The following is a 26,035-nucleotide window of genomic DNA, read 5'->3' on the forward strand; positions in this document are numbered from 1 at the left end:
TATTAAGCTGGAATTGTAACGGTTTGAACTCTCCTCGGAGGAGAAAAAGTGTGTTTCATTTATTAAAAGAAGAACAATTGGACTTGATTTGTCTACAAGAAACACATATAACAAGGGCACATAGGAAGTTATTGATTAATAAAAGATTGGGACAGGAGTTTGTTTCATCTGACAAAGTTAAAAAAAGAGGAGTTGTGATTTATGTAAAGGAGAGATTTTCACCGAAACTTATCTTGAAAGATGACCAAGGAAGATTTGTGGCAGTTGAAATCCAGGTACAAGGAGAGAAATTTTTGATTGTGGGAATTTATGCACCGAATGAGGGGAAATCTGAATTCTATAAAAAGTTGCATGAGACTTTACTGGATTATTTGGATTACAATTTGATTTTGATGGGGGACATGAATGGAGTAGTATCTACAAATATGGACAAGGCACAAAGACAGGTAGTTACCAAGGATGGTAGATTACCGAAAACATTCTTTGAGATGACAGACAATATGGACTTAGTGGACATTTGGAGGGTAAAGAACCCCCTGGGAAGAGAGGGAACCTTCTTTTCTGAAGCCAAGATGACATGGACTAGAATTGACCAAATATGGATAACTAGAGGAATGGCACCAAAGATAAAGAAAGTAGAAATCTGCCCAAAAACCTGCTCCGACCACAACGCTGTAAGGATGGAGATGAAACAAATAACAACCGGATCCTTTAGATGGAGGATGAATGACACCTTATTTAGAGATGAAGAAGTCTATAAAAAGGCCCAAAAAACTTTGAGAGACTACTTTGAAATAAACATGAACACCAATGTAGAAAAAAGAGTAATCTGGGACGCAAGCAAAGCTGTCATGAGAGGGTTTTTGATACAACAGAATGCAATAAAGAAGAGAAGTCAAAATGAAAAGAAAGACAACATTTTGGAGAAAATAAAAGAAGGCGAGAAGAAATTGAGAGCAAAACCAAAGTCCCAGGAGATTTTGAGAGAAATAAAATTATATCAAGTACAATATATGGAAATGATGAATTAGGAAATAGAATGGAAAATCAAACAAATGAGACAAAAAACATTTGAATCAGCTAACAAATGTGGGAAATTGTTGGCCTGGCAAATGAAAAAAAGACAAAAATTAAATACCATTACAAATTTAGAAGTGGAAGGAAAGAGTATACATAACCCAATTGAGATCAGAAATTGCTTCCAGAGGTACTTTAAACAATTATACACACAAGGGCCACAGAAGGAAATGGACATAGACCAATTTTTGAAGACAAATGGCCTACAAAAAATCTCTCAAGAAAGTAAATTAATGCTGAACTATAAAATATCTGAACAGGAAGTGGAAGGTGCCATACAAAACATGCAACTGGGCAAATCTCCAGGACCGGATGGGCTGACTTCCAGATACTATAGATCTCTGAAAGAGTGGTTATTGCAACCTTTGAAGGAAGTCTGCAATGAAATATTGGAAGGGAAAAGGGTGCCAGAGTCGTGGAAAGAGGCGTATATTACACTTATACCGAAAACAGAGACTGAAAAGACCCAGCTTAAGAACTACTGCCCTATATCGTTACTTAATGTGGATTACAAAATTTTTGCAGACATTTTGGCCAAGAGATTGAAAAAAGTATTGATGGAAGAGATTCATAAAGACCAAGCGGGCTTTCTCCCGGGAAGACACTTGTCCGATAATTTGAGGAATATAATTGATATTTTGGAAAAACTAGAAGTGAACATAAATACTAAAGCAGTTTTGATATTTGTGGACGCGGAGAAAGCTTTTGATAATATCTCTTGGAGTTTTATGAAGAACCACCTACAGGGGATGGGGGTAGGCCAAGGTTTTGAAAACGGTATAGGTGCAATATATTCTGAACAAAAGGCCAAATTAATTGTAAATAATGTGGTCACGGAAGAATTTAAGATAGAAAAAGGGACACGACAGGGGTGCCCAATTTCCCCATTGCTTTTTATATCGGTCCTGGAGGTTCTGCTAAACATGATTAGAAAGGACCGGTTGGTTAAAGGTATACAGGTCGGAGCTAAACAGTACAAACTGAGAGCATTTGCAGATGACTTAGTATTAACGTTACAGGAGCCAGAATCTAGCACTAAAAGAGTTTTAGAATTAATTCAAGAATTTGGTCAGGTGGCAGGCTTTAAATTGAACAAGCTAAAAACTAAGGTTTTAGAGAAAAATTTAACACCGATTGAAAGAGAGAGGTTTCAGAATGAGACAGGATTGACTGTGGTAAAGAAAGTGAAATACCTGGGGATTAATATGACAGCCAAAAATGGGAACTTATTTAAAGATAATTATGAAAAATGTTGGACTGAAGTGAAAAAAGATTTAGAAATCTGGTCAAATTTGAAACTTTCACTGCTGGGCCATATTGGAAGACACAAGATTTACCCACTCTGGAAGAATGGCAGATGAAGGTGAAGGTGATGGACTACATGGAATTAGCAGAAATGACTGGCAGAATCCGAGACCAGGGAGAAGAGTCGGTGAAAGAAGACTGGAAGAAATTTAAAGACTATTTACAGAAATATTGTAAAATTAAGGAATTTTAGAAGGATGTTGGATAGAAATTAAGAGGTTTTTAGCTGTAATACTTTAAGAGATATGAAAAAAGGTTTGCAACTGGGTAATTTTAATGGTAAGGATTTGCTGAACTAACAAATTGAACTGGAATACAAAAAAGGGAGGTATGAGGAGGTCCGGGGAAATAAGTATAGGGAAGATAGGTTATGGAAAATTAATGTTTTTTTAACTGTTTATTTGGTATGTTTCTTTTTATTATTTTTTTACTTTTTTTGGTTATATTTTTTTTAAAAAACTTTATTCTTTTTTCTTTTTGTATTCTGTATTTTTTGTAATTTTTGAAACTTTAATAAATATTATTTAAAAAAATAATAAAAAAATAATATTTTAATGGAAAATTAAGTTAAAATTTAATGATTGTATATTACTAAAAGAATTATATGAAAATGATGTACAGGTGGTATATAACACTGGTAAAAATGGCAAAAATATTTAGAACAAGCTCTAACAAGTGCTGAAAAAGCAAAGAAAAGGAAGGTACTTTTTTCATATGTGGTGGAATTGTAAAACAATTAAAAATTATTGGGATTTGATTTATAATGAAATGAAAAGAATGTCTGAGATAACATTAGTTAAAAAAACAGAAGCTTTTCTATTAGGTATTTTAGGTCAAGATTTACCAAAAGACAAGAAAAAATTATTAATGTATGTGACTACAGCGGCCAGAATTTTATTAGCTCAAAGATGGAAAAGTGATGAAATACTAACAAAAGAACAATGGCAAGAAAAATTGATGGAATATGCTGAAATGGTAAAGCTGACGGAGAGACTTAAAGATAAGGACAATAATTATTTCAAGAAAGATTAAGAATCTTTTATGATGTATATACAGAAACAATGCACTGAAATGGACTCACTTGCAGGATTTGATTAAGACACTTACAATTAATCAATATAAACAGAAAATATAAATATGAGGGTAAAATGTTAAGAAAATGTTAATAAGGTATAATTTCAATTTCAATATATAAGGTATATAAAATTATAGGCAGAAGAAATGAATATGTGATAAACCAGAAAGGGAAGTTGGGCGAAGTTGAGGGGGGAATAATAGAAAATATAAGATGTAATTTGTGTTTGTTTTTAGTATTGATTACTGTATTTTCTGGCGTATAAGACTACTTTTTAACCCAGGAAAATCTTCTCAAAAGTCGGGGGTCGTCTTATACTCTGGCTACAGCAGCAGTTCCTGCAGCAACTCCCCACCAAAGGATAAAACGACAGCAAATTAAATCAGAGGACACCAAGCTCTCTAGATGAAGCAGAAATATGCTTGAAAATTGGCCCCAGAAGCTCCCGGCCACTGGGAAGTGGAGCGGATTTCCAAGCTGGACTGGAGACTGGTTTTTTTAATTTTTATTTGGTGTGCGTTGGAAGAGAGGTAGTCTTATACGGCGAGTATATCCCAAACTCTATATTTTAACTGGAAAAGTTGGGGGGGCCATCTTATATGCCCAGTCGTCTTATACGCCGGAAAATACGGTATGTGAAAATTTTGTTGGAAAATCTTAATAATAATAATAACAATATCAATAATATTTGCCCTTGCATGTACAGAAAAAAAGAAAGGAAGATCTTTCCCAACAAGACAAAGTAGGACCTTCTCTCTCTCAGAAATGAGAGCAAAATCCTTTTATTCAAGCACAGCGCTTGCATGGCCCCATTGATTCCACCCCAAAACTTTTAAGTCAATGATCAGAGGCACCCATGCTCCTCCCTGCCTGGTCATTCTTTGCCCTTGTGTGGCACAACACACACATCTCTCTTTTGACTTGCTCTTTTGTGCAAATCTGATAGACCAAAAAACTTGTATTTCAATTTTTTAAAATAAATAAAGTCATGCTTCAAATTTGGCTTTGATGGAAAATTGTTGCACAATTCCACTACGAAGGTGCATGCATACTGGTAAACAAATACCTGCTGTCATGGCCACAATGGACCCCAGGTTTCCTGACCTGCAGGGAGAGGGGTTGGAAGAACTAATTGTGGGAAAGGGGCAGCACAGAGTGTGAACTGAGCCCATCTAGGCATGAACAAGAAATATTGAGATTTTGGAGGCATAAAATGGAAAGCACTCATATGTTGACAATGGCACACACACACACAAAATGGCCCATATAGGCATCGACACCTTGTATGAATATGCCTTGTGAGACAACCCCCTGCTGAGCCATTACAAACAATCCAGAAACTACCAGTAGATCCCAATCCACCTTCTGCCCACCCCTCTTGTAGAGTACATAGTTTAGGAGTGAAGCAACGTATGGCCATCCATTTGCCTCCCTGCCACTTAACAAATTACTCCCCATTCAAAAACACTTTGTGCTAGACCATTGAATTATCTAAAGCATCCAGGAACAACATCCGTACCCACCTTGTAGTTACCACCCGGTGCACCAATGGGCATCTTTAGTACAATAGCATCCTTGTCACTAGCCAGTGAGTATCCCCAACTTCTGATGTCTTGTGTAGACAGTTTGTCCAGGTTGACCCCCATGTCCACTTTCAGCTCCTTGACAATGCCAGCTCCAACCAGGAGAGGAGGGATGCTCTTGGGAATAGTCCAGGTAATTGTTTCCTTCGAGTAGTACACACCATCTGACAGAGGGGAGTGAGGCGGGAGAGAGGGAAGCTTAGGGAGTCTCCAGACGGTCACTCTTTTGTGGGAGAGACTGAAGCCCATTCCAGAAGTTTAGACTTCCCAGTTAGTGGCTTAAAGGGTTCTGTTGCCCCAGCACAACAAAACCACATTGAAAAAGAAACAGGCTCTTTGAGGGTCGGAAAGTGACAGAGAAAGGCACTGAAGTGTGGGATGAATGAATGAGCAACAGGAAGACATACTGCAAGCAAATTGGAATGAATGCAGGTTGGATGCTCATTGGCAAATAACTACCCAGCAAACAAATCAGAATGACAGAGACGGCATGTAATCTAACCTCCACATAAGCTTTTTGTGCAAGCAAACCAGGATGAATGTTAAGCAAACAGCTTGTCTGTGGATGGAGGAACATGCCAATTTTGGCTCCTCTTGGGGCTGAATCCACTTACTTGCCTTTTGCCCTTTTGCTCTTTCTAAAGTCTGGCAGAGGTCCTTGCTTCAATGCTTCATGTCCAAGAGCTCTCTCCCCCCCCCCCCGCAAAAACCCACTATTTAAAGCTGAATTCAAGCAAATGTCAGTTCTGATTTTCTGCAGACTGACCATTTGCTCTGACTGAGCTTTATGATTGGGTTTTCACAGGGAAAGCTCCAGAACAAAAAAAGAAGGGGGAGCACTCAGACACAGAACTTTGAATTACAGACTGTGCCTGGAAAGAGTGGAGGGAAGGTGTGAATAAGTCCTTTGTTTCTCATTTTTCTAACCTCATATTTAGTTCTCAACATTAGTTTGCAAAAGATAAAAAAGGGAAAGGCTAAGTCCACATGAAAATCGTTCAGCATTCACCTTGTTCTTGTACAATTGCAATGGCACCAACCTGAGTAGAGCTTCAACTGAGTTCCAGTGAGTTCTGGCAGTGAGTCCCCCCCCCCCAATTTTCACTAATATGAATGTTTATACACACTTTATCCCCAGTATAAGCAATGCTGTACACCTTACTTGTCTGAAGAACTGTACTGCAAAATTCAGAGAAGCAATTTTTTTAGTATAGCTGTGTTTGTTTTCATATTGTTTCAGAAGATGTGAAGAAGGTAGGTTCACCTTTCAATGCAACTGTTTTGAATTCCCATCAAGGAGGGAATCCAAAGCATGGAAACTCTTGTGGGCTTAAGGGGTCTACAGCTCAAAAGACAGACCCCCTTGTTTACATACCTATAGGGCAGGTCACTGCTGTGTCCACCATTAGGAGCATCCAGCGCTGCTTGTAGTAGGTGCTGGACCTCACAGAGGAGAAGGGAATCCCATTGACCTGAAAACAGAAGCAGCAGCTCTTTCTCTGTCATTTGCCATGTTTCAGTGCCTCACAGCTCAGTCCCTTTTCCCGTGAACTAGCAAGAGCAGAGTTATTTTCAATGGCATTGCAGAATTAGGCACATGCCATTCAAATTGCGCTTAGTTCTACTCCCACTTTTCTACTTCAGTTGCAGAAATATATCATCTAACACTCAGAGAGACTTCCTAGCCAAGGCATTCTGCTGACTACATGCCACCCACATTTCTCATTACTAAGGTGCACATTTTCCAAGCTCAAAAAGACACAGGTGTCCCTGGCCATGCCAGGGATGCTCCATGCTGAAGGGATCAAGGTAAATATATGTGCAAAATTTATCTTATGCAAGTTTTGTTTTTACTTTACAATTTTATAAGTTGCTTTACAGCTTGAGGCCATCAAAGCAGTGTAAAGACACACACACAAAAATACAACTCTTAATTCTACAAACCATTCAAGCTCTTGCTGTTTCCTTCTGACATGCACCTCCTTATTTGGGGGGGGGGGTTATGCACTTACCTCCACCTTCTGAGCCTCAGTGGCGTTGTAGGGAGCCCTGAGCACGATCCTCGTGTCTGTGGTGTTGACTCCATAGCCAGCAGCATGAGCTTCTTCCACCCGCATAGCCTTCCTCCTGGCATCCATGTGAAAGACGATTTGCCAGATGGAGGAGGCCCCTGCGACAGCCTATGGGGGAGGGAGGAGAGGGAAGAAATAATTTCAGAGTTTTAAAATAACCTCCCATAGGGAAGTCTGCTGCCCCCCAGTTCTTTCTCAGTTGTGGCAAAGGAGAGAGATACCTCCGGAAAGGCAGCAGCCCAGTCCTCAGGGGGACCTGCAGGTTGATCTTGAAGAAAGCCGTCTGGGATTGGTGGTACGTTCCTTCTTACAGAGACCTTGAGTGGGGAAAGGGGACATTGTAATTGGGAGAGACTTCACAGCTACTCTCTGTACAGGATCTCCCACGTGCCTTATCCGTCTCTCTCTCTCTCTCTCTCTCTCTCTCTCTCTCTCTCACACACACACACACACACACACACTTACTTTGCAATTAGGATTTGCCAACTAAACATTTTTGCTTCTTCTGGCAACCGACATGAAATCAAGGAGCAAGGCTCCTGGCCTTTGAAGTGTATACCTCAAATTATTTTTGGCATCTCATATTTGTTTCTAACCTTTAAGCCTGCCACCCACCTCTCCCCATGTGCATCTGGAACACACAATTTTTCCTCCACATTCTACCCCCAGATCAACTTTCACACATGACATAAGCAGAGTCAGAGAGGTTCAAGAGCATTTTAGTGTACACCTGTAAATACAGGCTGTGTACACCCCATACATTCAAAGCACATGGTTTTCCCCAAAGAATCCTGGGAACTGTAGTTTACCCCTCACAGAGCTACAATTCCCATCACCTTAAAAAAAAAAAGAACTACAGTGCCAAGGTTCATTGGGGGAATCTGTACACTGTGTCTGCAACCTCCTGCTCTGGAAAGTGAAAGTCTTCATGCTCAGAGACTTGGCTTCTTGAAAGGCGGCAGCAGATCTCAAGGTACGCCTCTCATGCATTTCAAAATGCTGCTTGGCTCCCTAATATAAAAATTTACCTCCATATAGTTTGCCTCACAGACTATTTCTCGAGGCTGCCACGGGCCATAGGAGCAGCTCACTGGAACGTTAAGCACCACCGTATGCTGCATCCCAGGGTCTGTCGCTGCCGTTATCTGGATGTTCAAAGTGAAGTGCTGGTCATCCTGAATGTGGGAAGAAGAGGACCAACAGTTAACCTGCATTAAGGGTTATGCTTGCGGTGGTGGAAGTGTTCCTCCCGCAGTATAGGATGAGCTGGATTAAATATGTAACAAACATTCCAGCTGCTCAGAGAACAAAGCTGCTAGAATGTCTGCAATCCAGTAATTATGCAAGAGGGAAAGTTGTCAGTTTGGCTGGAGAGAGAGGCCCTAGCCACAAGACAGTGTTTGGGGCAGGTCAAGGACTGGCATATGTTTCCAAGGGTGTTTAAAAGGAAAGCGGCTGAAGGAATTTATAGACACTGCATTAAGAAATGCCTACTAAAATGAACTTGACACAACATTTATTTGTGGATATTTTCAAATTTTAAGAGATTAAAAAGCACCTGCTTTCAGTTAGCTGTGCTTAGCTTCGTACACCTAGTGGAATAACTAGATGTCGAGGTGTTCCTGAGGACTAACCACAGGTGGTCTGAAACATAATACAACGACCCCCCTCCCTAGATGGCACCCTTGTTTGTATTCTTTGTATTCTCCTGGTTGTTTTAAATTGCTAGTCCTCAGGGAAGCTACAGGGCATTGCATGCAGATCCAACTTTAAGATGCTCCCAAGACCAGGAACAGTGACTGCCTTATGTCCCAACTCCGTCACCTTCTTCTAGCAGTCTCCATGCTTAAGCACATACTTCTGCCCATAACTTTCACTCTCATCAGGAAGACTTATGGGTTCCAGGCACTGCAGAATTCAAAGGCCATCATACAGGTTCAGCCGCTTTGGTCAGAGCAAGCAGATAGCACAGCTCTGGCGGGAGGTAGTCCTGCATGCTCTGGGCCATCTGAATGGTAAATTAAGGCCTCAGTGCTTCATAGTGCCTTGCCCTTTTGATCTGAAACGTCCCCAAGTCTCTCACAGACTGTCAGCATTGCCTAGGCTTCAATCCACTCTGCCTCAAGAGCCAATGGAGAATGCCCTAGTGCGGCCCATCCCAGTGGGCCTTCCTGTCAGTGTCAGTCAGCAGTATCAAGGAACTCCATTTGCAAAGGAACAATGGGGGAAATGGCTTTAAGGACCCAGCTGTTCCTTTTGGACTATGTCCACACATGACATCATAGATGACCTCAGGCATGGGGGCAAGTGGGTGTGTTTTGTGGTGGAATCACCTCACAGGCCAAACTGGGACCCACGCCAGGCCTCATTATGTTGGCGGCTCCTCACCGCTGTGCAAAACAGTTTGTTTTGAGCATTAAGACAGCTTCCCACAAAGAGTCCAGAAGCCTCTTCACAATCCCTGCAGCATACAGCTTAGCCCCATATCCCACCATCAGAGCATAACAGCCAAGCAGCGAGGCACGGAGCTCTATATTCCCCCAGACGTCTTGGGAAATTGTGTATCCACATTTTGCTGACTGGACCTCGTCTATAGGCCAGGGCCTGCCAAACTGGTCTGGAAGGACAAGAATGTAGATCATTAGATGAGGGAAAGGGAAATCGCTTCAGAATAGTTACCCACAACAGCATTGTGTGCATTAATATTTCATTCTTTAACATACCTCATTGAGACCCTGCTGCAAACGTCTGACTGTGGGACAAGAGGCACCTACAGCCTGTGGCACCAGATACTCGATTGTTGGCCAATGGGCTTTGCATGCTAACAAGAGTCATCATGCAGCAGGAAACATAGTCTTGCAACCCTCAGTGATGATATCAGCCAATGCATCTCTGGAGAGGTTGTCTCAAGCCAGTGAAGCAAAGCAAACATCTGGCCACTGGCCAGAACCGGGTTAAGGCGCACATGCGGGACCCATGCACCCCCCCTTTCCAAAGGTGAAAGAAAGAATGTTACATGTAGAACAACGCCCAAGTCTTCTCTTCATCAAAAGAAGGAAAAGAAACTGAACTCACCAATGGCAGCAAAGCTGATGTACTTGTTTTGGAAATAGGCTGAACTCAATCGGAGTCGGGCAAGGCTGCCTAGACACTGCACGTTAACCTGATCTGAAGGGCAAGGAGATAACAAAAAATCAAAGTTGTTAGCAAACTGGGCACCGACCTTCTATCAGGCTCAAGTCAACATGGGAGCAAAACTCCTAAATGGTTCACAAGCCATGGTCCCAGTATCAGGTTGAGCCTCTTGGGGATGCTCAACACATCTATACAGGCTTGCTCCTCATTTCCCTTCCCTTGCCCTCCATCCTATGACTGCACCCTCTAAACAAGAATGAAGAGGAACAGCCAGAGGGGAGTTCAAAAGGTGGCAGCCCTAATTCCCTCCAGCGGCATCTAACAGTAGCCCACTTAATGAGAGCCAAATCTTGTTTTCATGTTGCTGTTCTTCAATAAGTCTTTCTTTACCTCCATCTGTTCACAGCTGTGTTTTATGCCCCAGGTTGACAATGACATTCCAAAGGGTTTCCAGAATGTCTACTCCAGAAGGACCAGCACAGACTCTTTCTCCAGGACAAAGAGCCAAGATAGGAAACTGATTTGCTCCTAGGGTTGACTTCTGTGTTGCCCGCCTTGTGAACTTCAGTTCTCCTTCTCCCTGGCCACATGAACTGGGTGGAAGATTGCCTAGTCTTTTTACACAGCAGCGCCAGGGCTCTCCCACCATATATAATGCACCCACTCAGTTTCTTCCTCTTGTGGGAAGACAGAAAGCAGGATCAGCACTAGATCCATTTTTGTGAAGTACAGTAATCCCTGACTACTGGTCTTGCTAGCTAGGGAAGATGGGAGCTGTAATCCAAAAACAGCTGGAGACCCAAGTTTGAGAAATGCTGGTCTTGCTATTTGAGGAGGGGGGCAAAAGGAGCCAGGCTGCAGGGGCTATTTAGCGAATGGGCAGGGGAAGAAAAAGAAATGCAGCCAGTTAAGTAGGATGTGGGGGGGGGGAGGAGTGGAAACATTGTGGAAGTTCAGTTAAGAGTGCCACATAAAGAGGGAACAGATCAATTCTTAAGGACTTGCATCCTTTGCTTCTACAGCAATTGGTAGACTTATCTTCAACGCAAGTCTTCATTCTGGAGGTCCGTTCTTAACCTGAAACTGTTCTTAACCTGAAGCACCACTTTAGCTAATGGGGCCTCCTGCTGCCGCTGCGCTGCCTCCTCGCGATTTCTGTTCTCATCCTGAAGCAAAGTTCTTAATCCGAGGTACTATTTCTGGGTTTGCGGAGTCTGTAACCTGAAGCGTATGTAACCTGAAGCGTATGTAACCCGAGGTACCACTGTATATGCTAACTTAGTGTATGCTAGTGTCCCAAGTGCAAAGAGTAGCATTGCCTCCAGCTGGGTGGCTCTCAATGGGTCTGGGCTCACCCAGCCAAATCTTGGCCAACCCATGACAGGAGCTGCAAGTATTATGATCATCCACTCCATGGCAGACAGACACCTGGAAAAGGGCCGAGCTGCCAACTCCTGTCCTGTTTACTTTGCATGAATAAGCAGTTCAAGAGTGGGACACAGCTTCTTTAAAGAGGAAAATGATGTACCCTTCTTCCTTCCCTATTAAAAGACTGTTCGCAACAAGAAGGAAATCAAGGGCATGCAAAAGCTTTGAAAAACACATTAGGCATTATATTCATCTAGCCAAGTGGTTTTTACCTGTTACAGGAACAAATTGAAAGCACACTCCAGGAGCCAGAAAGCCAAGAAGCAGCAACCTGAAAAGAGAATCACGGAACAATGGTTGACGCTGCATGCAAACAGTGGGAGGCAGAGGGAGGCCAGCCTTTCCTAGGTTGCTCCCAGACTGTCACTATTTTCTTTTCTTTTCTTGTAATTTAATCTTAAACTGCCTCAGCTATTAGAAACCTGGCAAAACATGGAACAAGAGTGGGGGAGCCAAAGGGAGATAACACCAAATATGGATCTGCATCTTTACTGTTGCTCCAGAAGGGTAGAAGCAAAACTATAGGCGCAGAAGTAGCAAGGGAACAGATTTCAGCTACATGTTTGGAGATGTTGCTTAACAGCAAGAGCCATTCAACAGTCTTTCATAAGATGGCAACATCTCCTTCACTGGAAGTACTTAAGCACAGCAGGGGCAGACTTTGGTAATATGGCGCCCTGAGGGAGGGCAAATTCTGGCACCCCCCTAAATATTATTTTCATGCCAGCCTTGCTCTCACATGCTCTGTGCATGCTCTCAAGTGTCATAATTGTGGCAACTCAATTGCCTGTCTGGCTGGGGCCTAATTTTGAGTTGGTCCCCATATAAACAAAGGGTATTTTGGTTGTTTTTGTTGTTGTTCTTGTGTGTCTCCTTGGCTTGGTGACCTGTGCAAAGGAACCACCCGCACTGCCCTAAATCTGGCACTGAGTAGAGGCTTGGCAACCACCTGCCAGGGATACTAGCTGCAAGTTTCCTGAACTGAGCAGAGGGCATTGACTAGATGAATCCCAAGATGGCTTCCAAATCTGGAAGAGTTTTGCTCAGGCATCTTTGCTAACAAAGTTTTCTATTAATCTGGAGCATGCCCAATGGGCTGTCTCCTCTTTCTCTCGGGGTTGGGGAGTCTGGGGTGGGAGTCTGGGGTGGGAGTGCCACTGTATTCTGCTCTGGTCAGACCTCACCTGGAGTACTGTGTCCAGTTCTGGGCACCACAGTTCAAGAAGGACACTGACAAACTGGAACGTGTCCAGAGGAGGGCAACCAAAATGGTCAAAGGCCTGGAAACGATGCCTTATGAGGAACGGCTAAGGGAGCTGGGCATGTTTAGCCTGGAGAAGAGGAGGTTAAGGGGTGATATGATAGCCATGTTCAAATATATAAAAGGATGTCACATAGAGGAGGGAGAAAGGTTGTTTTCTGCTGCTCCAGAGAAGCGGACACGGAGCAATGGATCCAAACTACAAGAAAGAAGATTCCACCTAAACATTAGGAAGAACTTCCTGACAGTAAGAGCTGTTCGACAGTGGAATTTGCTGCCAAGGAGTGTGGTGGAGTCTCCTTCTTTGGAGGTCTTTAAGCAGAGGCTTGACAACCATATGTCAGGAGTGCTCTGATGGTGTTTCCTGCTTGGCAGGGGGTTGGACTCGATGGCCCTTGTGGTCTCTTCCAACTCTATAATTCTATGATTCTAGGGTGTGAAAAGAGCAGCCGGCTGGGAGGAAAACATAGTCTGTGGAGTACAGAAGCCTAAGGTGTTCCAGGCTAGGACACTCTCCACACCCCAGTTGCTACACATACCCAAGAGAAGACTGAGCCTTAGCCAGTGGCCCAGCCATTAGGCAAGGTGAGACAGCCGCCAGAGGCTGCCAGTAGTGCAGAGGGAGAGAAGGCAGAGCGCCCTGCGATGGTTGGCAACCACAGGTGTATGGAGGATGTAGCGCCTGACCTGCAAGAGTTATTTGCAGCTTAATCACAAATATATCAGAACAGTTTCCATAAGTGGAAAACCTAGTGAAAACATAGAAATCAAGACGACTTTAAGAAACAGCAGGCTAGAAAACCAATGAAGTCAGATGTACATAATAGCATCGCATGCCTGGCCAGGGAGTCTCGCTTTAACAAAAACGCTTCTGTTTGTCTGAACCGACTAGCCGTGGCTTCCCCGAGCAGAAGCAGCGGGGGTGCGGAAGGCAGCGGGACTCCCGGGGGCAGCCCTGCAGCCAGCAGGTTCAACATGAAACCTCCTTTATCCGTGGAGGGGAGCTTGCACCGGGCGGCCCCCGCGCAGGAAACCTTGCTGGCCGCTCATTCCAGTACAAGACTCACCTGGCCGCGGGGCTGCAGCTCCCCATCTTGCCGGACTAGCACCGCGTCCCCGACCCGCCGCCGCCGCGCCCCGCGCGCCTTTCAAGGGCTCCGCGCCCGCCCAGCTGCGCCCAATTAGCAGCTGCTGCCCCGCCCGCCCGCCCGCGCAGGAGGCTCCCCCCGAGGAGGGGCGCTGGCCGGACAGGAGGGGGCGGGCAGCTGCCTTTTCCCCGCGGGCAGCATCTCCGTCCCACACGGTCTGGTTTTCACCCAGGCAGCCCCGCACGGGAGAGAGCGGCTCCCCGGTCCTCCTCCTGCCCCAGGGGAATCACGAGCGACGGGGCGCCGCCGTTTCGCCTCCATGTGGCCCAGGGGGGAGGCGGGGGGGGGGGCTTATTTCCAAACACAAGCTTCCTCCAGCAGCTGCCTGTTGTCTTTCCTGCCGTGTCCATATTCACCCTCAGCTAACAAATCAGAAAAGAATTCCAGGCGTTTCACCAACCAGTTCTTCAACTGCATTCGGATCATACATCTTCTTCATTTGACCTTTTTAGGCCACCCTTCACTGAAATCATTTCTGGGGCTGTACACATCATTTAAAAACTGCAGCACCTAAGAACAATCTCTGAGTATCTCACAGTCTTCACTTAATGCAACTGTTGAAGAGCAGAACCCTATTAATCCGTTACTGCTAAAAGATTCCTCAGGATTCCCATGTCACCCTGAAGACTTTATTTCTTATCGCAGCCAAAATTTAAGGGACGTTTGCTGTTAAAATGTCTACCAATCAAATCCCATACATGTCTGCTCAGAAGTAAGACCCGCTGAATTCAATTGGGCATGCTCCTCTGTAAGGGGGGTTAGAATTGCAGGCACATTCCATTGTCTCTTGAGGCAATGCCAACAGCATTACATCAACAACATGTTGCAGAAATAGTCCTGCAAATAACGAAAGAAAGAAAGAGAAAGAACACCCATTTGGAGGAGCACTTGGTGAGAGAACCGCCACCTACACTTCTGACTGAAGCTTCCAGAAGCTCACCAGATGGGCCACAGCCTTTGCATTCCAGGGGACGCACTCAAGAGCCCCTTGATCTCCCTTGGCGGCCTGCCACAGAGGTGGAAATGTAAAGGGATGGGAGGAAATAAAGCCAGGACAGGCATTTAAAATGAACATGTGAACATAGCATTTTGGTCAACTCTTGGTCATGTGATGTCATTCTGTGGCTCAGCATGCCATTAGATGAGTGAGAGTGGAGGGAAGTATTTGAACTTGCCTAGAGTGGCCAAAAACAACACCCATCGCAGCCTAGACCATCCCTTGAGTTATCCATTTCATCTGATGCATGAAGTGGTCTGGAAACTTTATAGAGTATGGAGAGGAAGAAAGAAGATGCCATAGTTTAAGAACCAAGGTGAATGGGTGCTGGAGCTTATGTATGGTTGCAAGCCATACTTCCTGAACTGGAGGACCCACCTCACTGATTTATTATAGGTGATGGAATGCACTCTGCACATGACCTGGGGTACTTTTGTTCTTTTTCTAGACATACTAAGCCCTGGTAAACCCTCGCCAGACTTGATTGAAGTAGAAGAAGTGAGGGAAAGCTGTACCTCCTGGAAAGGGGGGGGGGGGTTTACAAAACACTGGGAGACTATTGGGATGGTCAGTTAGAGAAAAGGGGGTGATGTGAGTCTTGCAGCTCTTGACCTTGTGCGTATTTAGATTTGCAACTTTTGGGATTAGGAATGTGGGCAACCGCCATATTATAAATTCCTCTCACTTTCAATTTCTTTTATCGCCTATTGACAGAACTGTTGCTTTTCAAAGCTTTCACTTTTGGCTGCAAACAGACAGATAATTTTGCCTAGAAGGCATTTTAGTTTAAACATTTTAGTTTTTAAACATTTTAGTTTAAAGACTGGCATGATGCGCTATGCAAGTCTCATCAGCTGCTTTTTATTTCCTACGCCCATGCTTTTAGTGAACAGAATTTCAACAGATGCATTTTTACTTTTATTTAACCAACAAATTTATATACTGCTTGATTGTACTAATATTTCTACAAGAAATATTAAAATTACCAATGAAGAAACATGGCATAAAGAGGTTCACCTGCAGTGGGTCAAGGCCAAGGGTCTCTGTCGGTACAGAGAGTGGTAATCTCCTCCTCCTTGTTTCTTATGAACATTGCCAGAAGGAAGGATAATTTCTAGTGCTTGGAGGTGGGGGTCTGCTCAAACCCACACTGAAGGTCTGTTGTGATTTGCTCAGGGCCAGTCAAGTCTGCAAAAGTCTCTTCCTGTTACCTGCCTTCTTAAGACTGAAAATACACAGCAGCCAAGCTCAGAAACATTTTTTGTGCAAGCTTATATGCCGTTTGTAGACACTGATTTGTCCCAGTGAAGGTATCATTGTACTGACCTTGTGGGTTACATTTGAGAGTTCAGGACTCACAGTATAGCCATCTCATAACTTGCTGAAGATGTTCAGTCATTACTTCTGAGAAAGAGCGGGAGGGACTGAATGCTGCCTCCACCCAGACTATTTGGTTCAAGAGGCTGACTTTATTTTCCTGCCTCCTGGTGGCTGATTGAGGCTCTACTCACAGCTGCCTTTGGAGAGAGAGAGGTCCGTGTGCCAACAAAGACAGGAAGAAATTCACTGGTGACTACCACAAGTTGTGATCAAAGGCTTGGATGGCATGTTGGCCTTGTTGTTTTCACCTCCTGTTAAATATTCTGTGGGCTAAATAAGTCAAAGCCAGCCAAGCTGGGCAGGAAGCACACAGCTGAAGCATTCTGCCAGCAGTTAATTGGGGTTAAAAAACTAGCTTTTGCTACACATTCAAAGGGACAAAAGGCAAAGGAAGCATTTCTGCTGCACCATTCAGACCACTGTCTTCACAGCATCTTTATGTTGAGATGCAGATAACACTGGGTGTCTGTGGAGTCACCGCAGTGCCCATGGCATGTTGGGTTAGGCTTCTCATTTAGAGATCAACCACTAAGTCCAGCTTGCAAAATGAGACCCATCTTCAGCCTACTTTCTATTTCAGAGGTTGCCAACTAACCAAGAAAAACATTTTTCTTGCTCCTGTGCTAAAGGCAGCTTGGGCTACAGAAAATGGCAGAATTCATGGCACTTTCCATGCATGCGGATAAACATGGTCACTTGCTAATGTCTGTGGGTCAAACTTGACACAGGAGCAGTGTCAAATAAAGATGTGGCAACCCTGCTATCTCTGTTTGCATGTTTTCTAGCTATATTTTTTCCTGCCTCATGTCAGCAAATGCCTGTCTCAAGGAACAAGGGAAGAGCGCACCTTCACAGGTGTAGTCAAACCTCTGAAGGGTTACTGCTGTGACTGTAGAAACAGTTTAAGGGAAACGACTGTCTTGAGGCAAGGCACAACCCCATTAAGGGTCCTCATTACCCCCCATTTGGAAGCATTAGTACAGGTGGAGATGGAGAGCCATGGTGCCAAGGCTGCAATCTTTGTACACACTTGCTTACTTCTTATTGTATTTGCTGGTCACTTTTCTCACAGACGAACCAAAAAGTGACAACCAGCTAAGAACATTCATCCAATAAAAATCTAAAAACATAGCAGAACAGATAAAACACACGAGGACTTACTGATCCCACAGAAAGAGGCCTCAATGCTACCCTTCAAATTAAAGTATAAACTGGGTAAAGATACAAGTCTTTGCCTGGTGCCTAAAAACAGGTAAAGGCTTGCCTCCCTCCCTCTCTGGGAAAGCATTCCACAAGTGGGGAGCCACCACTCAAAAGGTCAGATCTTGGGAGTATAGATGCCTAGGTTTGGATTGCAAGAGGTCTATGTTTGCTTGGGAACATCCCATTTAATGGGACTTATTTTTGAGTAAACTCAGACTTCATATTTCTGCTCTACTGTTGCCAGCTTTTATTATTTTTGATGTTCTTTGCCTTTAACAACAACTAGCAACAAATGTTAGCAGGTGTAATCTAAGGCTTATCTCCATACTATGAAAAGCACCACCTGTGGATGTCTACACCACATGCTGCTGTTAAAGACACAAGCCAGTTATTTTTCTGGTGAGTTGGCAACTCCACTTTGCTCCCATCGGTCTGTGAGCCACTCCTTGCCCGCCCCTGACAGCACACACCTCTCCTCCCAGGTCCAGGGAAGCTGGTGGTTTCTTTGTGCACAAGTTTCATTCCAGCTCTAATGCTTGTTTGGCTGTGTGCAGAACCCGAACAAGCCCACACTTGAATTAAACTAACAAAATCTGACAAGGCAATGTCTGGCCTGACAGCAGGAGAGGAAGACACTTTCCTGTGCTTCAGGCAGGAAATCCACCAAGACTGTCAGATGGATGTTTAGTTGGAATGAAGAGGGGAGGATGCATGTGCATGCAAGGTCTTTTTCCTCTTAACAGTCTTTCTAGCCAGGAACAGTCTGGTGTGGGAGTATAGACTGAAATGGGATTTACAGCCTTTTTGGCTTCAGAAATCAGCAAGTAAGATAGAAGTGCTTAAGTAACCTGTAGGAGGTGGTGTCTAAGAACACTGAGATACATAATCCTCCAATTCATCTGCCCAGCTGCCTGTCCTCCTTCACCTGCTTAACCATCTCAGGAAACTCAGGTAAATGGCCGTCAAGGGCTTCTTCTGTTTTGTTCTGCATGGCCAACACTCCCCCAAATCTCTGCTTCACAGACTTCAGGATATTCATTCTTCTTTTCTTTAAAATGTGCCATGCATTCAATTTGTTGGAGATAAAACACACAACAAACCTCATCTGAGCACCTAACTACAGATGTGTGTAAGAGAGTCCTAAAGCCATTTTTTTTTTTTTTTTGGAAAGAGAAGCTCCTCTGGAGAGGGAAATTTAGACTAGACGGTTTGCAAGGGGGAGGCAATACTTAGCCATTTACTTACCTTTCCCAGCAGACTTCTAAGCACAGTGGAAACATATAACTGGAATCCTGTGAAGAGGGAGATTTTGCAGTACAGACAGGGCAACACCCTCCCCCCCCCCCCTTCTTGTGAAGCAGTTTGCATTTTTGGGAGGGTATCAAAATACTTTTACATGCATTTGGATGTAGCATGTAATTAGGCTCTGGGACTCACCACAGGAAGTTCAGTACATGTTGGACCAAGACTCCTCAAATAATTTAAGGCAATTATATTAATAAATATTGAGTGGCAGTCATTGTACAAGAACTAGAGACTTGCCTTCTTTTCTTTTTTAATGAAGCATGGAGTCCAAGTGGGAGGCAACAATTGCAAGGGGGAAAAACACTTTTAGAATTAACCAGGAAGTCCCCTCTACAAAAATGGATGCGTGACTTTAGATTTTTCTCTATAGCACAGAAGACTGTCATAAACATCAATTATATTTGTGACCTCAGTCATTGGTTAAAACACTAAAAGGCAGTAGTGGGATCCTTTTTCACAAAGCCATTGGTTGGAATGGCACCTACATATCTCCCTGTGTATCTCTTGTTCTGCAAGAGACTTTTGCTTGCTTCCTTTTTTTAAAAAAAGGAAGCAGTGGGGGGGGGGAGGGACCCTGAAGCTGGGGGCCCTTGCTTCAAGATCAATACAGCAGATTCACTTACACCTCCTCCTGGGGAGGGTCTGAGTGGTGCACACATTTCTGTTGTGTGTGTGTGGGTTGCTAGACTGTCTCCACTTTGGCTGCATGGGAAAGGGGCAAATGGCAGGTGCTGAAATTGCCTCTGCTGCCCAACTCTTAAGGGGCAGCAGTCCTCTCCTTTCTCTTCCATTCTTCTCTTCCCCCTAAACCCTAGAAATTAATAAATAGTAGAATTTTGATTATCTGAAGGATTGAAGGGAAGATTGGAGACCAATGGAAAAGTGCTGGCAAAGCTTACTTTCCAAGTCAGGGTCTCACCCAGGATAGATGCATTAACATGACAAAAGCTCTTGATGGCCCATCTGAGAGGAATCTTGGGCCTGGGCAAACTGAGGTTGCCATGGGATTGGTGTGTGTGTTTGAGGTGACACAAAAAGAGAGTCTTTTGAGCAAGGTGTGCTGGGAAGAAGGGAGAGGTCAGAGACTGAGATCCATCTTGGGCAGGCTGGCTGAAGGCAGGCTGGGAGAGTTGCCTTGGACTCCAGAGCTGCACTGCTGTGGGGGACAAGCACCTCTCGAAATGACCAAGCTGTAAGATCTGGACTCTCTATAGGCAGACTGAATGTGTAAAGAGGTGAATAAACCATAGTTCTTAAAGCTACAACAGTCTCCAATGTGTCTCGATTCCCCAAAGGATCACAGACCCTGGGTGAGCACCTGGAACCCCCTGGAATCTTGCTACCAACCAGCAGAGAGAATGGGTGGCACCCAACTTTTGTAACATTATTGTTTTTACCTAGTCACCTTAGTGGTATGGAGAACTAGAGATCATGCAGGTGTGCTGGCTCAGACACCCTCAGAAGGCATAAATTCATAAACTTGTGGTGCCTGCCATATATTGTTGAACTCCAACTCCCATTGTCTCCAGTCAGCCCAGCCAACCATCAGGGACAATGGGAGTTGTGGTCCAGCAACATCTGAAGGCCATCACGTTGGCTACCTTGCTTTAGGGCTTTATAATTCCAAACCATCAACTTTAATTATTCCTGGAAGGCAACAGAAGATGGGCTGTCTCACTCTATTGAATCATTGCTAGTGATGGCCACACAAAGACTGTGTTGCAGTAGTTTAGCCAAAAGGTTACAAAAGCATGAATGGCATGAAGAGGGACTGAATTAAACAAACAAACAGGTTAAAATAATTATAACAGGTACAATGAAGCTCAGTGGCCCGCATTCCAGCCACCATCATATTTTTGGACCTTATTGCAGGAACTCCTGAAGGCTCTGAGCCAGACTGACCAAGGGAAGTCGTCTATGCTGGGTAATGTCCACAGAATGTAAGATGGCAGGATCCCAAAGGATGTGCTTTTTGGGGCGCTGGCTTCAGGCACCAGGCCTACTGGCAGACCAACTCTGTGTTATAAAGATGTCTGCAAATGTGACATGAAGGCTGGCAACATTAATCCTGCCATATGGAAATTCCTTGCAGATGACCAGAGTGTCTGGAAACAGTCAGGTTGTGCATCCACAGCAGTGACCAGAGGAAAAATGACCACTGGGGGTGAGAGCTGAGAGATGAAATGCCATGGTGCATCTGTAACAGCAAAACCAGGCACCTTCATCTGCCCCAGCTGCAACAAAACATGTCGCTCCCGTATCGGTCTCTGCAGTCACAGCAGGTGCTGTAACTATCCAATAGTTTGAATTTATCTCTGATGACACACTCTTCTATTGTCTCTCTAGACAGACAAATGCCAACAACACGGTCAACAGAGTACTTCCCTGTTATCAGTGTGTTACCAATGCTTCCTGTGGCCATTTTGGGGTTTGTTTAATTCTGTTATTATGGTACTTACAACCTATTTATATATGATGCAAGTACCATATGTACATATGTACAGTGGTACCTCAGGTTAAGTACTTAATTCGTTCCAGAGGTCCGTTCTTAACCTGGAACTGTTCTTAACCTGAAGCACCACTTTAGCTAATGGGGCCTCCTGCTGCTGCGCTGCCAGAGCACAATTTCTGTTCTTATCCTGAAGCAAAGTTCTTAACCCGAGGTACTATTTCTGGGTTAGCGGAGTCTGTAACCTGAAGCGTATGTAACCCGAGGTACCACTGTATATGGGTGTGAGTGTGTTTTAAATACGTTGTAAGTCATCTGGAGACCTTTGGGTAACAAAGGATTAAGAATAATAGTACCTTCTACTCTTCTGGCTTGCCCCCTGCTTTAGTAAGTGGCCCTTTTACATAAGCATGACGCCACCCTGACTCTGATACAGAAAGAGATGGAGAAAAGCAGAGATGTTTGTTTGTATAAAAGTATTTAATTAAACCTACGTTATTAGTCTCAGTCAGTCAGTTTTATTGCACATAGCCAAAGGCTGCCGCAATGTACACAGAATTATTTGACAATTAAAAGAAAATATACTGAATTGGTAAAAAAAGACTTAAAACATTTATATATTATATATATAATATATTTATATTATATTATTAAAGAAGAGTGACTAGTGGGGTGCCACAGGGTTCTGTCTTGGGCCCGGTCTTATTCAACATCTTTATCAACGACTTGGATGATGGACTCAAGGGCATCCTGATCAAATTTGCAGATGACACCAAACTGGGAGGGGTGGCTAACACCCCAGAAGACAGGATCACACTTCAAAACGACCTTGACAGATTAGAGAACTGGGCCAAAACAAACAAGATGAATTTTAACAGGGAGAAATGTAAAGTATTGCACTTGGGCAAAAAAAATGAGAGGCACAAATACAAGATGGGTGACACCTGGCTTGAGAGCAGTACATGTGAAAAGGATCTAGGAGTCTTGGTTGACCACAAACTTGACATGAGCCAACAGTGTGACGCGGCAGCTAAAAAAGCCAATGCATTTCTGGGCTGCATCAATAGGAGTATAGCATCTAGATCAAGGGAAGTAATAGTGCCACTGTATTCTGCCCTGGTCAGACCTCACCTGGAGTACTGTGTCCAGTTCTGGGCACCACAGTTCAAGAAGGACACTGACAAACTGGAACGTGTCCAGAGGAGGGCAACCAAAATGGTCAAAGGCCTGGAAATGATGCCTTATGAGGAACGGCTAAGGGAGCTGGGCATGTTTAGCCTGGAGAAGAGGAGGTTAAGGGGTGATATGATAGCCATGTTCAAATATATAAAAGGATGTCACATAGAGGAGGGAGAAAGGTTGTTTTCTGCTGCTCCAGAGAAGCGGACACGGAGCAATGGATCCAAACTACAAGAAAGAAGATTCCACCTAAACATTAGGAAGAACTTCCTGACAGTAAGAGCTGTTTGACAGTGGAATTTGCTGCCAAGGAGTGTGGTGGAGTCTCCTTCTTTGGAGGTCTTAAAGCAGAGGCTTGACAACCATATGTCAGGAGTGCTCTGATGGTGTTTCCTGCTTGGCAGGGGTTGGACTCGATGGCCCTTGTGGTCTCTTCCAGCTCTATGATTCTATGATTCTATGATTCTAAAACATTACATACGCTAAACAAAGCTATAAAAGTACCCCAATGTACAAATAAAAACATTAAACAATAAAATTCATAAGCTAAAATCATCACATGGTCACTAATGTTAAAAACAATATCAATTAATACAGTGTGCAATTTATACTCAGAGTTTGGTGACAAAGATAGAGCATAGCCTGAGGTAGATAGATAGGATCAAATAAATTCATCTCCTTTACAGTTAATGGCTACCTTGGCTATATAATTTGCTCTAATTTTCCTAGCAGCAGTTGCAAAAAGTGCTACCCGCCAGGTCACATACTTATCTGTGTCTGCAAGGAGATATAACATCATATCAAGGGGGTTCTGGCCAGGGGATCCTGTCATTATAGGTACCAAAAATCTTTTTCTTGCATCATTATATAACGGACAGTGCAAGATATAATGCATAAGGTCCTCTACTTCAGAACATCCCCTAATGCAAACACATTCGTTTTTTGCTATGCCTCTATGTCTCCCATCTCTATAAGCAGAGCTTATTGTATTTAGTCGTAGCTCTGTAAAAGCTTTTCGAAGCTGTGCAAAAGTCAATTCATTAAAATAAGATATGTGTTCATTGACCTCTCTAAGTTTAAAATACAATGGGGCGCATGTAGATGTGCACATAGAGTTTAGATCGTTTTTAGTTGCCACTGCCCTTATGGTTCGTTTAAAAATATTTTTCTGTGAATATAAGGGGAGTTCTTTAATCTCAGTCACTGAGAGGTCATATTTGCCCATCAGTTGGGCAGCATGATGTACCCAGTTTTTAAGGGGTAATCCATTTGAGAGCTCAATCAGGCATTTTTTTGGTAGCCTAGTGTTGTCCATCTGTTGAACTCTAAACCAGTAACAGAGAATTCTTTTATCTATTTGGCTCTCTATGCTCAACATGCGAGTTTCCAACCTGACCATGGCGGATTGCACGTCTTTGGGTAAACCTAAAAGAACTCTTAAAAAATAATTCTGTGGGGGTTCCAGACCGGAGACATTTGAGGTACCCCAAACCTCTGCACCATATAAAATCTGGGCCATTGTTTTTGCTTTATACACAGATAGAGCTGGGTTCACCAGATTTCCACCTTTACATGCAGCGAATTTCAGAATGGCTTTTGCTGATTTAAAGGCTTGCAATTTAATATTGGATAGCTGTGTATTCCAAGAGGCCGTTTCTGAATAAATCAATCCCAGATATTTAAACGTATTTACTTGGTTTATGATGTGTTCATCCAGGTGCCAAACATGCTTTTTAGAACGCTTCCCAAATACAATGACCTGCGTCTTATCATAGTTTATAAATAAAGCATTCCTCGTGCAATATGAACTTAATTTTGCAAGCAGCCGTCTCAGGCCCACCTGGGTTCTAGATACAAGTACTAGGTCATCAGCATACATTAAAACTGAGAGTTTTTGGTCGAGAATTGTGACAGGGGCAAACTGTAGGCCCTCCAGTTCTTTAACCATGTCATTAATATAAAAATTGAACAGGAAAGGTGCCAAAATGCATCCCTGTTTGACTCCAGTAGTGGTCTTAATTCTAGTGGTGAGATGGCCAGCCAGATCCACCTTTACTTGTATTGATGTGTCAGTATATAATGTTTTGATGAGAAATAATAGACGGAGGTCTATATTTGTCTTTTCCAATTTTTGCCACAATGCGTGTCTTGGGACCGTATCAAAAGCTGACTTTAGATCGATAAAAGCAACATATAATTTTTGCTTCAAATTATGGATGTATTTACATAGCAGAAAGTTCAGCACAAAGCACTGGTCCAATGTGGATTTCCCTCTTTGGAAACCTGCCTGGACTTCAGATATCACCTTATTTGTATCTGCCCATTCTTCTAGTCTCCCAAGAAGGAGCCTGGCATATAGTTTGGAGGCTACATCTAACAAACTAATGGGTCTATAATTGGCAGGGTTTTTCTTATCGCCCTTTTTATATATTGGGGCAATTATACTCAACTTCCACCCTTCAGGTATATGACCTGAGCTGTTAATGTATGAAAACAATTTTGCAAAAATGGGTGACCAGAAATCAGGTCTTATCTTATAGATCTCCATTGGGATCATGTCTTCTCCTGGAGCTTTATTAGCTAGTTGGCTTGCGATTAGCCTCTTAATCTGATTGGGCGTGACTTCTGGCCATTCTGGCAGTTCTGATAACTGAGTATATCAGAACTTGTGGGGGTAGGTCAGGACAGGGGCGATATATTTCTGTAAAATATGTCACCCAATCCTTTCCTTGGACAGATGCTTCTAACGAGTAGCCCAGCCCATTGGTGCCTTGGGCAACCAGATGCCAAAATTTCCGTGAGTCCTTCTGAAGTGCTGCATCTCCCAATTCTTTCCACTGTTGTTCATAATATATTTGTTTCTTGCTTTTAAGTAATAATTTATAGTTGTTTCGTAACTGGGCTAGCTCAGCTTGTAGGGCAAGATTGTGCTTATCCTGTTTTAACTTCAATTTTCTAAGTACCCTAGCTAGGCATTTTTTGCTATTCTGACATTCCTTATCAAACCAAGTCTGTCTCTTAAACTTTTTGTTTTTTATCACACTAGCTGTGGTCATCAGTGGGCGCATTCGGTTGATTATGTTCTCATAAAGTCCAATTACGTTTCCTGTTTCTAACAACATTTCCCCCTTTAATAGAGCAAATTCATGGGAATCCAGGATCTGAATCATTTTTTCTTGGACCTGTGCATTCCATTTTAAACTTCTATTTCCAAGTATCAGATATTCTGTTTCATCCAATAATTTAGGAAAGGCAGGAGAAAAGAATAATGTCAGAGATAACTCAAGTGGAAAGTGGTCACTTTCAGCTCTGGGAATTATCCTGAAGGTATCTCGGTTAACTGGCACATTATTAGATGTTAGGATATAATCTATGGTGCTAGTAAATCCTCTGAGGGAGATAAAAGTAAAATAACCCTCTTGATCCCCTTGACCGTGC

General features: G+C 43.4%; 1 protein-coding gene and 1 long non-coding RNA gene across 5 annotated transcripts in view; both read right to left on the reverse strand.

The window, feature by feature from the left end:
- Positions 1-14,134, reverse strand: part of LOC308467069 (zona pellucida sperm-binding protein 2-like) — a 29,624-nt gene extending 15,490 nt beyond the window's left edge. For 3 of the 4 annotated variants that reach the window (XM_080988453.1, XM_080988452.1, XM_080988455.1), the window contains exons 1-9: positions 14,004-14,134; positions 11,888-11,946; positions 10,188-10,280; positions 9,605-9,729; positions 8,141-8,287; positions 7,334-7,429; positions 7,053-7,220; positions 6,416-6,512; positions 4,981-5,204 (exon numbers count right to left, since the gene is read on the reverse strand). In XM_080988453.1, the coding sequence (XP_080844579.1) occupies positions 4,981-5,204; positions 6,416-6,512; positions 7,053-7,220; positions 7,334-7,429; positions 8,141-8,287; positions 9,605-9,729; positions 10,188-10,280; positions 11,888-11,946; positions 14,004-14,029 (1,035 nt within the window). In that variant the 5' untranslated portion in view covers positions 14,030-14,134. Of the gene's footprint in view, positions 1-4,980; positions 5,205-6,415; positions 6,513-7,052; positions 7,221-7,333; positions 7,430-8,140; positions 8,288-9,604; positions 9,730-10,187; positions 10,281-11,887; positions 11,947-14,003 lie in introns of those variants that run through there. The other variant, XM_080988454.1, reaches the window with a different exon arrangement.
- LOC308467101 overlaps positions 1-26,035 on the reverse strand; it is a 175,658-nt gene that overhangs the window by 63,763 nt on the left and 85,860 nt on the right. The window lies entirely within an intron of this gene.

Source organism: Podarcis pityusensis (genome assembly GCF_964106645.2).
Source record: "Podarcis pityusensis genome assembly, chromosome: 17".
NCBI lineage: Eukaryota > Metazoa > Chordata > Lepidosauria > Squamata > Lacertidae > Podarcis > Podarcis pityusensis.